The 15,577-nt window shown below is 44.7% G+C and overlaps 1 protein-coding gene across 1 annotated transcript in view; it reads left to right on the plus strand.

The window, feature by feature from the left end:
* LOC110490588 (microtubule-associated protein 1S) overlaps positions 1 to 15,577 on the plus strand; it is a 48,995-nt gene that overhangs the window by 29,706 nt on the left and 3,712 nt on the right. Inside the window, exons 3-6 of the mRNA XM_021564067.3 lie at positions 9,178 to 9,260; positions 11,584 to 11,724; positions 11,829 to 15,150; positions 15,286 to 15,509. Of these exons, the coding sequence (XP_021419742.3) occupies positions 9,178 to 9,260; positions 11,584 to 11,724; positions 11,829 to 15,150; positions 15,286 to 15,509 (3,770 nt within the window). The remainder of the gene's footprint in view (positions 1 to 9,177; positions 9,261 to 11,583; positions 11,725 to 11,828; positions 15,151 to 15,285; positions 15,510 to 15,577) is intronic.

Genomic DNA, 15,577 nt, shown 5'->3' on the forward strand with positions numbered 1-15,577 from the left:
GCATTCTCCCCATCTTCAATCTTGGTTGCGGTACCTTTCGTTCAGTGACCATTCTCAGCAGCACTAAAAGGACTATGACACTGCATTTTGACAGCATCCTTTCTGCTTTTCACTCCTTATGATCGAAGCAAACAAAACTGTCCATGGGGTTTGTTGATGACAACAGGGAGAGTGTTTTAGCCCTCTGGAAAAGCATCAGGAGGCCATAGGCCTTTTTATGTTGACTGGAAGCGAACAGGGATCGACGTTCGTTGACAAAGACAAAAGGCACGTTGTCCTACATGCCCCCTCTTGGATTCCATCGGACACTAATGATAGATATGAGTCAATGTTTTCATTTGACTGCCTGGGACTGTGTACGCAATGCCATGGGTGGTACTGGTGCTGTCCATTAACCCTGGCCAGCAGGCTGTTTATGTGAGGTCAGGTAATGGTTTCAAGTAGTAATGTTTTCCAAAGCCCAGTGTCCCGCCTAATTTATAGCAGGAGTTGTCCTTCATAGCCAGATGTCGTATTGTCATATTCGCTCTGTATGCTGAAGCCTGGAAATGCCAGGTTACTCAGGGTTGGACAAGTTCCACAATTTGAATTTGTTTCTGTGAGATCCAGAGGCCAACAAGCAACCTCTTTTTGTAGAAGAACCTAGAAGCCTGGCACACAAGACTAAAGCAGGAGAAACATTGCAATGAAGTTTTATTCCTCTACACCTCAACCATACAGCATCAGCTGAGTAGCTCCTTCAGACCGTTATCTGTATAGTTTGCAGTGTAGTTTGTGTGGAGTGTTCGTTGGGAGAACAGATAAATGAGACAGGTGGCTGATGGAAAGCAGTATTGCCAGGGTGGGTGGAAGGAGTAGTCGGTGTGACCTCGCAGCTTTAAATAGTTGGCCATAGCTGCACCTTCCTCACTCTGCAGCCCATCTTCCCACAGTCACCAAGACATAGCAACTTTCTCCTCTGGTATCAAGCATTACCTCGCCCCACCATCAGTCCTCACTCACACTTGCTCATGCTAGCCCAGGCCATCACAACTGGGCATCTGTGAAATTACTACTACTGTATTGCTGCAGTGCTCCACTATGGAAGCCGTGCTGCCTAGCCTCTTCCGGCCAACAGGCTGACTAATGGCAGGCCAGCTGTTGAGGGGAGTGTGTGTTTTTACACTAGTGGAGTGCTGCCTGACAGGGTGGTGCTGAGCTTGGCTGCAGGCTGGGGGAGCAGAGAATCAGGTGGTGTGTCAGTGTTTGCTTGATCTCATTTCACAGGACAACCAATATAACCTTATACAAGAATGATTCATGAAAAATACCTCATAGAAATTAGTTGGAATTAGTACAAATTGGAATGTATGTATATATTAGAGGATAGTTGCCTAACGGAGTGATAACAAAGCGTTAGCAGCATTATTACTGTATAGCCATTAGCTAATGATGACTGAATGGCGGCGGAAGAAATGGCAGCAGTTTTACGGGCGCCCAACCAATTGTGCTATTATGTGTTTTGCGTTATTTGTAAATTATTTTGTTCATAATGTTTCTGCAACCGTATCTTAGGGCAAAAAATAGCTTCTGGATATCAGGACAGCGATCACTCACCTCGGATTAGACAAAGATGTTTTCTTCAACAAGCAGGACACACAGGACATTCTCCGAACACCCGACAAGGCCAACATCCCAGTTATTTGCAAGAGGAAGAGAAGCAGGTACAAAGGACACAGAGCGGGGTGCCTTGTAAGGATTCGCAGAAGGCGAGTGGGAAAGCTGCCGTTACCGTCAATATTACTTGCCAACGTGCAGTCATTGGACAATAAATTAGATGAGGTACGTTCACGAATATCCTACCAACGGGACATCAAACTGTAATATCTTATGTTTCACGGAATCTGAATGATGATGACATGGATATTCAGCTAGCGGGATATACGCTACACCGGCAAGATAGAACAGCACGAGGGGGGCAGGCGGTCTGTGCATATTTGTAACCAGCAGGTGCATGAAATCTAAGGAAGTCTCTAGATTTTGTCTGAAGTAAAGTATCTTGTGATAAAATGCAGACCACACTATTTGCCTAGAGTTTTGAGCTATACTTTTCGTGGCTGTTTATTTACCACCACAGACGGATGCTGGCACTAAGACCGCACTCAGTCAGCTGTATAAGGAAATAAGCAAGCAGGGAAACTTAAATCAGTTCTACCTAATTTCTATCAACATGTTAAATGTGCAACCAGAGGGAAAAAACATTCTAGATCACCTGTACTCCACACACAGAGACGAGTACAAAGCTCTCCCTTGCCCTCCATTTGGTAAATCCGACCACAATTCTATCTTCCTAATTCCTGCTTGCAAGCAAAAAAATGTAAAGCAGGAAGCTCCAGTGACTTGGTCTATAAAAAAAGTGGTCAGGTGATGCAGATGCTAAACTACAGGACTGTCTTAATATCACAGACTGGAACATGTTCCGGGATTCTTCTAACGGCATTGAGGAGTACACTACATCAGTCACTGGCTTTATCAATAAGTGCATCGAGGACGTCGTGCCCACAGTAACTGTATGTACATACCCCAACCAAAAGCCATGGATTACAGGCAACATTCGCACTGAGCTAAAGGGTAGAGCTGCCGCTGTCAAGGTGCGGGACTCTAACCCGGAAGCTGATTAGAAATCATGCTGTGCCCTCCGACGAACCATCAAACAGGCAAAGCGTCAATACAGGGCTAAGATTGAATCCTACTATACCGGCTCCGACGCTTGTCTTATGTGGCAGGGCTTGCGAACTATTCGACTAGAAAGGGAAGTACAGCCGCGAGCTGCACGGTGACTCGAGCCTACCAGACGAGCTAAATCACTTCAATGCTCGCTTTGAAGCAAGCAACACTGAGGCAAGCAACACTGAGGCATGCATGGGAGCATCAGCTGTTCCGGACGACTGTGTGATCACGCTCTCCGTAGCTGACTTGAGTAAGACCTTTTTAAACAGGTCAACATACACAAGGTTGCGGGCCAGACAGATTACAAGGATGTGTGCTCCGTGCATGTGCTGACCAACTGACAGGTGTCTTCATTGACATTTTCAACATGTCCCTGATTTGAGTCTGTAATACCAACATATTTCAAGCAGACCTCCCTGTGCCCAAGAACACGAAGGCAACCTGCCTAAATGACTACAGACCCATAGAATTCACATCCGTATGCAGGAAGTGCTTTGAAAGGCTGGTAATGGTTCACGTCAATACCATTATCCCAGAAACCCTAGACCCACTCCAATTTGCAAACCGCCAAACAGATCCACAGATGATGCACTCTCTCATCATTAAGTTTGCAGACACAACAGTGGTAGGCCTGATCACCGACAATGACGAGACAGCCTATAGGGAGGAGGCCAAAGACCTGGCTGTGTGGTGCCATAATAACAACCTAGCCCTCAACGTAACCAAGGCTAAGGAGATGATTGTGGACTACAGGAAAAGGAGGACCAAGCACACCCCCATTCTCATCGATGGGGCTGTAGTGGAGCAGGTTGAGAGCCTCCTTGGTGTCCACATCACCAACAAACTAGAATGGTTCAAGCACACCAAGACAGTCGTGAAGAGGACACGACAAAGCTTATTCCCCATCAGGAAACTAAAACAATTTGGCATGGGTCCTCAGATCCTCAAAAGGTTCTACAGCTGCAACATCAAGAGCACTGGTTGCATCACTGCCTGGTACGGCAATTGCTCGGCCTCCGACCGCAAGGCACTACAGAGGGTAGTGTGTACGGCCCAGTACATCACTGGGGCTAAGCTGTCTGCCATCCAGGAACTCTATACCAGGCGGTGTCAGAGGAAGGCTCTAAAAATTGTCAAAGACCCCAGCCACCCCAGTCATAGACTGTTCTCTCTACTACCGCATGGCAAGCGGTACCGGAGTGCCAAGTCTAGGACAAAAAGGCTTCAACAGTTTTTACCCCCAAGCCATAAGAGTCCTGAACAGGTAATCAAATGGCTACCTGGACTATTTGCATTGTGTGCTCCCCCTCCCCCCAACCCCTATTTTATGCTGCTGCTACTCTGTTTATCATATATGCATAGTCACTTTAACTATACATTCATGTATATACTACCTGAATTGGCCTGACCAACCAGTGCCCCCGCACATTGGCTAACCGGGCTATCTGCATTGTGTCCCGCCAACCCCTCTTTTACGCTACTGCTTCTCTCTGTTTATCATATACGCATAGTCACTTTAACCATATCTACATTTGCATACTACCTCAATCAGCCCGACTAACCGGTGCCTAATATATAGCCTCGCTACTGTCATTTTTCACTGTATTTTTTACTGTTTTTATTTCTTTCATTACCTATAGTTCACCGAATACCTTTCTTGCAATGTTGGTTAGAGCCTGTAAGTAAGCATTTCACTCTAAGGTCTACACCTGTTGTATTCTTTGCACGTGACAAATAAACTTTGATTTGATGCTGACAGATGGTATCTGTTTTGAATAAGGGACTTTGTCCCCTGTGAGGCTGACTGTCTCCTTTTATAGTAGGGGGACTGGGGTGGTTTACTGGCTGCCCTGGTTACGTGAGCAGCCGGTCCACTCCCAGCAACATGTCATGTAGCTCCTCCTGTGATTTACAGCGTAGATTTTTTTTAAACCTGCCTCTATCCCAGCATAGTGCACTGCAGACACATGGGATGGTGGGGGGGTGGCTGTCAGTGTCCCTGTGTGTAATTATGCATTCCTGTGAAATATTGAAGCAGTGCTTTTGCAGGGTTGGATTTGGTGGCTGGGGAGGGAGTAGTGTGTTTGGATACACCTGCAAATGGCAAACCTTAAAGAATTACGATTCACCTCAGAAGTAATGGTTACAGAGGAGACTCATCACATCTGAAATATGGCAGCATCTTAAGCATATTCCTTTACCAAAACCCTAATTAAATTATTTTACACAATTGCTACATATTGTGACTCATCCAGAGTTGAAGAGTAAAGGCAGGAAAGCTTTTTCCTTTCAGCCATATTGCTGTGAATATTTCAGGCCACTTTCAGCCTTGTTTTCAAGCAGAGTAGAATTATACACTGCAGTGTGTATATGTACAATGATAACCTGACCGTGGAAGAAAGGATCTGCTCCAAGGGACGAATGGTGCCAAAGCCCAGAGAGCCATCAAAGATGAGAGATGGGCAATTCCACAGTGTGATGCTGAGATTCAGATTTTTCACTTTAAAATGTATGTCAAATAAAAAACAATAATTAAAGTTAAATAAACCATACAGCTCCATGCGCAAGGACTACTTTTAACAATTTCCACAAAGTTTTATAAAAACACATTTACTTGAAGAGCAATGCAGATGCAACGTTTGGTAACAGAATGATTGTGCTGTTGGCGCCATCTGTCATTCTGTTACCAAACTTAGCATCTGCACTGTTCTTCAAGGAAATGTGTTTTTGTAAAACAAACTGTAGAAAATTAAGACATCCTTGTGCATAACTTTCAAACGTTCCTTGTGCATCACTCCATTATTGTGGAATTGAAGGCAGGGAGATGAGGGGAAGAATGTGTGGATTTTGTTGTAGGGTAATCCTTTGCTTAAAAGTCATGCTGTGGTGGTTTTAATTTGCCTCTGTCCAACATGGTGGTGAGTTGGATGTTGCCCTGGGTGCCCCTCAAGTTTGTCCCAGCAGGGGGCACAGATCTCTGATAGGACAGGGCTCAACCAGACACACAGCATGTGGAAAAGGCAGAGGTGGTCTTGAGAGCCTTGGTAGCCAGGTAGTCTCAACACTTTTGGTAAATAATTCAAGTTATTCATGCAGCTAATATCTGTTCTGATTCACACTAATGAACCAATATATACAATATCTGGTCATGGGCCTTGATAAATTGTTCAAGATAGAATTAAGATCATTATTTGCTTCCTTGTGCTATTGTGTTCTCTGGGGAAAAGCCTAGGCCATGCAGCTGTTACAATGGCACCATTCTAGCACAACTATCTTGACAGGAAGGACGATAGTGCTTCCTCATGTTTTCGGTTTCGTCTCTACGCAAGGGTCAAGGTTGGAGCTGGGGCCCTCTCTTTGATCATGTCTTTTTTACACATGCCAGTGACTGTAAAAAATGGTTCCTCTTCTCGCAGCACAGGAAATGGGGTGGACTGTTGTAATGAGGAGGGGTTGTGGTTGGTACGCTAATGACATTGGGGGGGTCAATTGTAAATAGTCCGGTGGCCATTTGATTAATTGTTCAGCAGTCTTATGGCTTGGGGATAGAAGTTGTTTAGGAGCCTTTTGGTCTTAGACTTGGTGCTCCAGAATCGCTTGCCATGCGAAAGCAGAGAAAACAATCTGACTTGGGTGAATGGTGAGTCTGACAATTTTATGGGCTTTACTCTGACACCGCCTATTATATAGGTCCTGGATGGTAGGAATTTTGGCCCCAGTGATTTCCTGGGCAGTACGCACTACCCTCTAGCGCCTTATGGTCAGATGCCGAGCAGTTGCCATACCAGGCGGTGATGCAACTTGTCAGGATGTTCTCGATGGTGCGGCTGTAGAACTTTTTGAGCATCTGTGGACCCATGACTAATCTTTGCAGTCTCCTGAGGGGGAAAAGGTTTTGTTGTGCCCTCTTCACGACTGTCTTGGTGTGTTGGGACAATTCTAGTTTGTTGGTGATGTGGACACCAATGAACTTGAAGCTCTCAACCTTCTCCTACAGCCCCGCCGATGTTAATAGGTGCCTGTTCGCCTTTTCCTGTTGTCCACGATCAGCTCCTTTGTCTTGATCACGTTGAGGGGAGAGGTTGTGGTCCTGGCGCCACACTGCCAGTTCTCTGACCTCCCTATAGGCTTTCTCATCAGTGTCAGTTATCAGGCCTACCACTGTTGTGTCGTCTGCAAACTTATTGATGGTGTTGGAGTCGTGTGATGAGCTTTGAGGGTACTATGGTGTTGAATGCTGAGCTGTAGTCAATGAAAAGCATTCTCACATAGGTGTTCCCTTTGTCCAGGTGGGAATGGGCAGTGTGGAGTGCAATAGACATAGCATCATCTGTGGATCTGTTTGGCGGTATGCAAATTGGAGTGGGTCTAGGGTTTCTGGGATAATTGTGTTGATGTAAGCCATTACCAGCATTTCAAAGCACTTCATGGCTATGGATATGAGTGCTACGGGTCTGTAGTCATTTTCGTCAGGTTGCCATTGTGTTCTTGGGCACAGGGACTATGGTGGTCTGCTTGAAACAGCCTATCAAAGCACTTCATGGCAACCGACGTGAGTGCTATGGGGTGGTAATCATTTAGGCAGGTTACCTTCGCTTCCTTGGACTAGGATGGTCTGATTGAAACATGTAGTTATAACAGACTCGGTCAGGGAGAGGTTGAAAATGTCAGTGAAGACACTTGCCATTTCGTCAGCGCATGCTCGCAGTACACGTCATGGTAATCCGTCTGCCCCTCGGCTTTGAATGTTGACCTGTTTAAAGGTCTTGCTCACATGGACTACCAAGAGCGTTATCACAGTCATCCAGAACAGCTGGTGCTCTCGTGCATGCTTCTATGTTGCTTCGATGTTTTCCCTAATGGGGGTGGTAACGCCTTAGCTACTACCCTAATGGGGGTGGTAACACCTTAGCTACTACCCTAATGGGGGTGGTAACGCTTTAGTTACTTTCCTAATGGGGTGGTAATCAATTTCAATGCTCAATACCTGTTAGCACATATGACTACAGCAAGCAACAATCACATTCTCAATCTACCTTTTTGACTGGCTGGACCATCTACACCAACCCCCTGACTTGGACTGGGCCTTTGGGTAACTGTCCACTCTGTTTTGGATCTACTGAGCTTTTGGTTAATGTGCATTTGCGCTGTTGTTCATATGTTAAGACAACTTTTGCAGCTTCAATAGTGATAATGGATACACTCCAGAGACTTTGGTCTTTTGTCGGCTTCTCTTCAACTATAGGCTTGGCTAGTCATAAATTGCTTGTGCAGTTACTTTTACTTTGAGTTATTCCTCTTTATCTCACTGGAAGTCCTTTCTTCCCCTCCCACAGCCTTATGGTGTGTTAGGCTATCTATATAACCTATAAAAAACATTGTCCTTGCTTTCTGCCAGGACTTCCATGATTATTTGACCTTTTAGAGCATGTAGCCCCAGTCGTGAGACCGTTTCACCACCCCTCCCATTTCGTCTTGAGTTGTTGTGGCAAATTGTTGGCTAAATGGAGATGTTTGGTGCAGTGCATGAGTGAATGTCCCTGTATTCTGGCATGTGATGCAGTAGGGAGGAGTGTGGATCACAGGTTGTTTTTTCAGCCTGAATAGCCTCAGTATGTCATTGCAGCTTTTGGAGCATGGGAATAACTAGAATTATTAACAAATATAGCCTAAAACAAAAACATATGATATTTCAAAAGCTTTACCTTTTTGTTTCTTTTGAGTTATAGCATTATTGTGTAGATGTTGGCTTTTTTTGGTAACCAATTTGTGTTTTGTTTTTTTGTCTTATTCAAGACCGTTGAATCAATACCATTCGAACTACTGGTAAGTCATGTTTTGTTGAGACCGTCATTTGGGTTATTTTGTTTTTGCCTCAGCCTTGTCTCGTTTCAGTACCTTGCCTGGTGTTTGTCCTATTCTCTCTTCAGACCTGCACTGAAAGCTACAGTCAGACTGCTGGCCCAGGGTTTATCTTTAGGCTATGCAAAGCTCTGTGCCTTAATGTAATCGGCGTTGTTGCCTTCTCTTTAGAGGCATTCCACCCAGGGAAGTGTCTATAGACTGGTTGTTTCTGATGCTGGCAAAGCTCTTTCTCTGGCTATGCTCAAGACTTAAGTGTACGCTGAAGGCCTCTACATCTGCTAAACGGTTTACTGTAAGATCTTTCAGATTGGATTTTGACTTCTGATTTGCACAACTTGTTGAACCATTTTAGTGGATGCATAGTCTGTTATTCTCTAACTCTCCACATATAGCCTACTGTCATTAGCCTGAATAGGCAGTTTCATTCAGACCATCTGTCTCTTTTAGTGTAGTCTGTAAATGACAGACTAATTGCCTAGTACCCATTGTTTGCCGGTCTAAAGGAACAGGCTATGTTCCTTTTTTAACCCCTCATCTCCTGGAGGCCGCCTTTTCGCTTCTCCTTACTCTCAGGTTTCTGACCATTTCCCTCCTTCCTTCTAGGTCAGAGGACACTGCAGCATGGTGGAGATGTTCTGGATACCCAGGTGATGGTGAACCCATCCCATGAGTTGGTCTGCTCAGAGGTGAGTCCTAATTAGGCTAAATCTCTCACTGTTAGCATCAGACCTGGTTGTTGAAGTCTTTATTCAGTTTTAAGGTATGCTGTGGGTAGTGTATAGTTCATTTCCCAGTATTTTAAAATGAATATGTTCAGAATGATAAAATCACATATTTATGAAAGTCAGTATTACATAGTATTAAAGGGGAAGTTTACCATTTTTACACATTATTTTATTTACACTCCTTCTGTGTAGTTGACCCCCCCAAAAAATAACGTATTTATATTTTGTTTTTAGGGCTGCAATCCCGTTAACGGGATGATATGACAACAGTGCAGGGCGCCAAATTCAAAACAACAGAAATCTCATAGATAAAATTCCTCAAACATACATGTATCTTATACCATTTTAAAGGTAATCTTGTTGTTAATCCCACCACAGTGTCCAATTTCAAATAGGCTTTACAGCGAAAGCACCACAAACAATTGTTAGGTGACCACCTACTCTCTAGTTCCAAAAACATCCAGTGATATTGCAGAGAGCCACATCATTTTACAGAAATACTCATTATAAATGTCGATAAATACAATTGTTAGCCATGGAAATATAGATATACCTCTCCTTAATGCAACTGCTGTGTCAGATTTCAAAAAAACTTTACGTAAAAAGTAAACCATGCAATAATCTGAGACGGCGCTCAGAAAATAAATACAATTATCCGCCATGTTGGAGTCAACAGAAATCAGAAATCACATTATAAATATTCCCTTACCTTTGACGATCTTCATCAGAATGCACTCCCAGGAATCCTAGTTCCACAATAAATGCTTGATTTGTTCGATAATGTCCATTATTTATGTCCAAGTAGCTACTTTTGTTAGTGCGTTTAGTACACAAACCCAAACGCTCGTGCAGGTCCATCCGAACGTCGGACGAAAACTTCAAAAAGTTATATTACAGGTCAAAGAAACTTGTCAGACTAAGTATAGAATCAATCTTTAGGATGTTGTCATCATAAATCTTCATTAAAGTTCCAACCGGAGAATTCCTATGTCTGTAGAAAAGCCATGGAACGTCGCAATCATGTGAAATGCGCATGACCAGGACCTGGCTCTCTGCCAGACCACTGACTCAAAGAGCTCCCATCTGGCTCCACAACACAGAAGCCTCATTCAAGTTTCTAAAGACGGTTGACATCTAGTGGAAGCCCAAGGAAGTGCAACTTTATCCATATCCCACTGTGTATTCAATAGGGGCTGGGTTGAAAATCGACCAACCTCAGATTTCCCACTCTCTGTTTGGATTTCTTCTCAGGTTTGCTCTGCTTTGCATAGCTATTGCTTTGTTCTGAGATGGAAAGGATCCAATTTCTTATATGCCATCTGCACTACACACTGCCATTGCATAACACGCTTCTTTTCCCTGCCATCTGGCTCTCATTTCATACTGGAAATCAAATTGTTTTGCTGCTGTAATGATTCACAAAAGCCTCCTCACACCAACATAATCTCCTTTAGCCTGTGCCTGATGCTTAATGCACTTGTGATATTTTAGAATGCATTAAATGGAGAAATATAAAGTTGGTCTCTGGCTTTATCTGTGTTCTCTGCAAGTGTATCTGCTGGTAATTTCAGGTATTTTTTTTCAATGTTATGCCTGAACAAAGTTTGCAGTAGGCTTAGTACTAGATATGTAAACAGTAATTCTCAAAATATTTTCTTGGGGAAAGGATGGGTGGGGTGAGGATTTTTCCACATTGAAGTGCTGCTTTTCACAGTTTGAGATTATTTTTATACCATTAACAGTAGAATATTGCCATAGAGTTTATTGATGGATTGCTTTTTTATCATTAAAATGTTAACATACATAAACTATATATAAAAAATATGTGGACACCCCTTGTGACAGTAGAATGGTCTTACTAAAGAGCTCAGTAACTTTCAACGTGGCACTGTCATAGTATGCCACCTTTCCAACAAGTCAGTTTGTACAATTTCTGCGGTGTCAGAGCTGCCCCGTTCAACTGTAAGTGCTATTATTGTGAAGTGGAAACATCTAGGAGTGTATCCTTGTGTTTTTATCTCTTGATTACATTGTATACCTTTTAAATTTGGTTGTTTGTGGCCTTTGGTATGCATTTAATTTGGATCAAAATGAAGGTCTTATCTGGCCATAACATAATGCCATTTAGCCTTTTTATCATATTATAGACTGTAGGCTTGAATGAGAGGCCTTGTTTCTCTGTGTTCTGTAACACCAACACAGTCTATACTATTGACCTATTTGGAGTAGTAAAGGTTACTAAATGGAGCTTCATTTTCATGACTTTTTCTTTCCATTTCACTAGGTGCGCCGGCTTATATCTGATGTGTCTCGCCACAAGTTGTTGGTTCTTGCTGGACAATGTGTTGAAGAGGCAGGAGATCTTGTCTTACAAACAGGATGTTTCTCTCTGAGTGACTTCATTCACATATTTGCTGATGAGGAGGTGAATTCATATTTTACTGTAATATTCATTCAAAGTTACAGATCAATCTAAATTCAAAAGCTGGTGAAGAGATTTACATCAAACCATTCTATCTCCTTGAACAGATTGGAGAGTTGTTGAGCTCTGCAGATCCCACACAAAAAGCTAACCTCACGCTGAGTTGTCCCAACTCTGGGGTGTGGAAGAACTCTGTGTTGGAGAAACACAACCTACAAGACTTCATCAACATCAAAACAAACCCACCATCAGTGCTACCGGAAATGGAAGGTCTGCAAGAGTTCACAGAATACCTCTCAGAGTCCCTGGAGCCACAGTCTCCGTTTGAGCTGCTAGAGCCCCCCAGTACTGTGGGCTTCCTCAAACTCTCCCGCCCCTGCTGCTATGTATTTCCAGGTGGGAGAGGAGACTCTGCCTTCTTTGCTGTTAACGGTTTCAACGTTCTGGTCAATGGTGGGTCAGATCCTCGCTCCTGTTTCTGGAAACTGGTTAGACATTTGGACAGAGTTGACTCCCTGCTCCTCACCCACATTGGGGCTGACAATCTGCCAGGGGTGAACAGTCTTCTCCAAAGGAAAGCAGTAGAACTGGAGGAGGAACATTCTACTGACTCTCAGATCAATGAGGACTGGATGAAAAATCTAATTTCCCCTGAGATTGGGGTCGTTTTCCTTAATGCTCCAGAGAGATTGAAGTCATTCCGGAGTGATCCCAAAGAACTGCGGAGCTGCGACCAAGTGGCACTCACTTTGCAACACCTTGAAAGGCTAACAATCAATCCAGAACCTCTTAGTCGCTCAAATGGACCCAGCATTGATCCTCTTATTCTTTTCCAGAAGATGGGAGTCGGTAGACTAGAGCTGTACATTCTTAACCCAGTCAAAGGCAGTAAAGAGCTTGAGGCTTTCATGAAGACCTGGCCCGGCAATGGATCTAACATAAAAGGCTCAGAGATGCCCCTGTCTTGCCTTGTCTCCATCTGTGCTCTACTGGTGTGGCATCCTGCCAGTCCTCAAGAGAAAATCATTCGAGTTCTCTTCCCTGGGTGTAGTCCGCAGGCCAAGATTCTTGAAGGACTTGAGAAAGTAAAGCATCTAGAATTCCTGAAACATCCAGCCGTGAGCCTCAGGGACCTTGAAACATCCAAATCAGATAAACAACCAAAACGTGCAGAGAGTCGGGAGAGCCTTAAGTCCCTGCCCAAGGATTCAAGACCTAGCAGTGCCTTGCTGAAGGACAAAGTTGGACGTGGGGATGTTAAAAAGCAAGACATGAAGTCCAAACCCAAGGCTCCAAGTGACATTGCTAATAAAGAATGGAAGGAAGGGGAAGATAAGTCCAAATTGAAGGATGGGGATGCTAAACAAAGGCCTCCAAAGGCTGAAAAGCTTATGCAAAAGAAAGAACCTTTAAAGGATGAGAAAAAAGAAGTAAAAAAGGATGAGAAAGCCTCCACAGGTGTTGTCAAAAAGGAAGAGAATTTGGAGAAAAAGAAAGAACCAGTTAAGAAAGAAACTCTTGGTCCAAGACCAAAGAAAGACATCAAACATGATCAAAAGAAAGATTTCAAGAAGGAGGTAAAGCCAGAGGAGAAGAAACCAACAAAACCTCTCAACAAGGATGTCAAAAAAGTGACAACTGGACCTTCATTAGGAAACGCAGAGGCAAAAAAGCCCTTAGTCAAGAATGGAACATTGAAGAAGGATGCAATCCCCAAGAAAGACTCATTGAACAAGGCGGCAAAGCTAAAGACTGATAAAAAGGAGCCGGAGAATCATAAAGCTTCTGCCTCTGAGGGGGATGCTGATCGTTCCAAAATGTCAACGCCTGAAGACATGACAGCGGAATTCGAGAACCTCAGAGCAGAAAATGCAAAGTCAGAGGAAAGGACTGCTGTTGTAGTGAACACTATAGCGGACATTGAAGGAATAGAGCAACCTGCGACAGAGAATGGATCAAGAGCAAATGCAGAGAGGGGGGACATCTTGGAAAGTCCACAAAAGTTCACCTGCATGGAGACACTGCCAAATCCAGAGAAAGCCCTGGGAACCACTTCGCCTCTTGACAAAACTCTGAAAAGTGACCACAGCGTGAACTTAGATTTCACACCAACTGAATACAGGCTACTTGATGGGGCCCTGAGAAATGGGCAAGAAGATGTTTGCGCTAGCTCAGATGAGAAGACTTTAGAGTTGGTCTCCCCTGCCGACTCAGCCCCTAATAGCGCTGGGCATACCCCTTTCCACCAATCACCTGAAGAGGATGCTCAGGGCTCTGGTGAGGACAGTAGTCTCGGGGGAAGGGTGCCTAGCATTGGGTTTGAAGACTGCCACATCATGGGTTCTTGCAGGAACTCCGAGGTAGGCTCCTTGAGGGGGAACCTAGGAAACTCCATGTCGTCCCAGGACAAACAATCAAGTATTTTGACACTGAGTCCCTTCATGCTGCCTGACTCTGTCTCACCCAATATTACCTCCATGCCTGCTGAAATCGGTTCCCCACACTCGACAGAAGTTGACGAGTCTCTTTCTGTGTCTTTTGAACAGGTGCTCCCATCTATTGATGAGTCACCCAAGGGAGACCATATGGACAGGTCCTACTCAAATGGGCATTTTGCAGATTCTGACTCCAAAATGGGGATGCCCTTACCCTTGAGTACATCTCATAACACGCGTCCTCCAGGGGATGGCTCAGAGGAACGCCTTCCTGGACTACATGGTCTTCTCCCTGACATTCCCCATGATGTCGACCTCTGCCTCGTCTCACCCTGTGAATTCAAGCACTCAAAGTCCCCAGAGAACCAACAGCAGCATCGGTCTCTAGGGCTAGCCACGGGTAGCCCGCAAGAACTCTCTGAAGACAGCAACCACTCCCAGGAGCTAGCTAAGCCACAAAGCGGAATTAATAGTGATCGACATTCACCTCAAGGCCAGGAGACCCCTCCCACGTCTGCTAGTGAATCCCTCAACACAGCCACAGATTCAGACATACCTCCAGGGACTGAGGACTGCCCTTCCATCACTGCAGACATGGACTCAGACGAGGACTCTGGGAGTTTCCCGCCACACCATCCACATGACCATCCCAGCTCTTACTCCTCTAACAGGGGAGCACAATATTCCTCTCAGGACCCTCCCCCAGCCCCAATGAAGGATCTGCCCCCCTTGCCGCCCCAGCCCGGTACCTGCATGACTGACCCTGAGGCTGATGCACCAAGCAAGACCTCAAAGAGTGCCGCCATAAAAACCAAGAAACCAGCCGTGGTCACACAGAGGTCAACGTCAGCCACCAGTACAGCTCTGAACAGCAAGACCAAGGCTGGCAACACAACTGGTACATTGAAGACCACCTCAAGCCTTGACACAAGGCCTTCATCCCGCAATACCACTAGTGGCTCCAGACCTGGAACTTCAAAGTCAGTTTCTTCAGGTAAACAAAGACAGGGTTTTACACTTTGAATATTAGCATTGTTCATTACCTGCTTTCTAAAATAATTGTTTGTACTTGCAAGTTATTGCAATAAATTTAGTATTCTTATATCTAACTCTGCTATCTGTCCTGCAGGTTCTCTGGGCAGTAAGGTCAGTGCAGCTGGAAGTGCACCAGTTTATTTGGACATGGCTTATCTCCCCTCTGGTTGTGCCTCTGCCACCATTGACGTGGACTTCTTCCGACGCCTGCGCTGCTCCTGCTACATCGTCAGTGGCGACGAGCCCCTGAAGGAGTCAGTCATGAGACCCATTCTCGACGCTCTACTGGAGGGAAAGACTGCCTGGCCCGATGTGCAGGTCAGCCCCCAATCTTCTCATTTCTCTTTTTCTATGTACATTTGTAGAATGTCAACCAACCTAGACTC

This window comes from Oncorhynchus mykiss, chromosome 1 (genome assembly GCF_057628025.1).
Source record: "Oncorhynchus mykiss isolate SJ-2025 chromosome 1, ASM5762802v1, whole genome shotgun sequence".
Taxonomy (NCBI): Eukaryota; Metazoa; Chordata; class Actinopteri; order Salmoniformes; family Salmonidae; genus Oncorhynchus; species Oncorhynchus mykiss.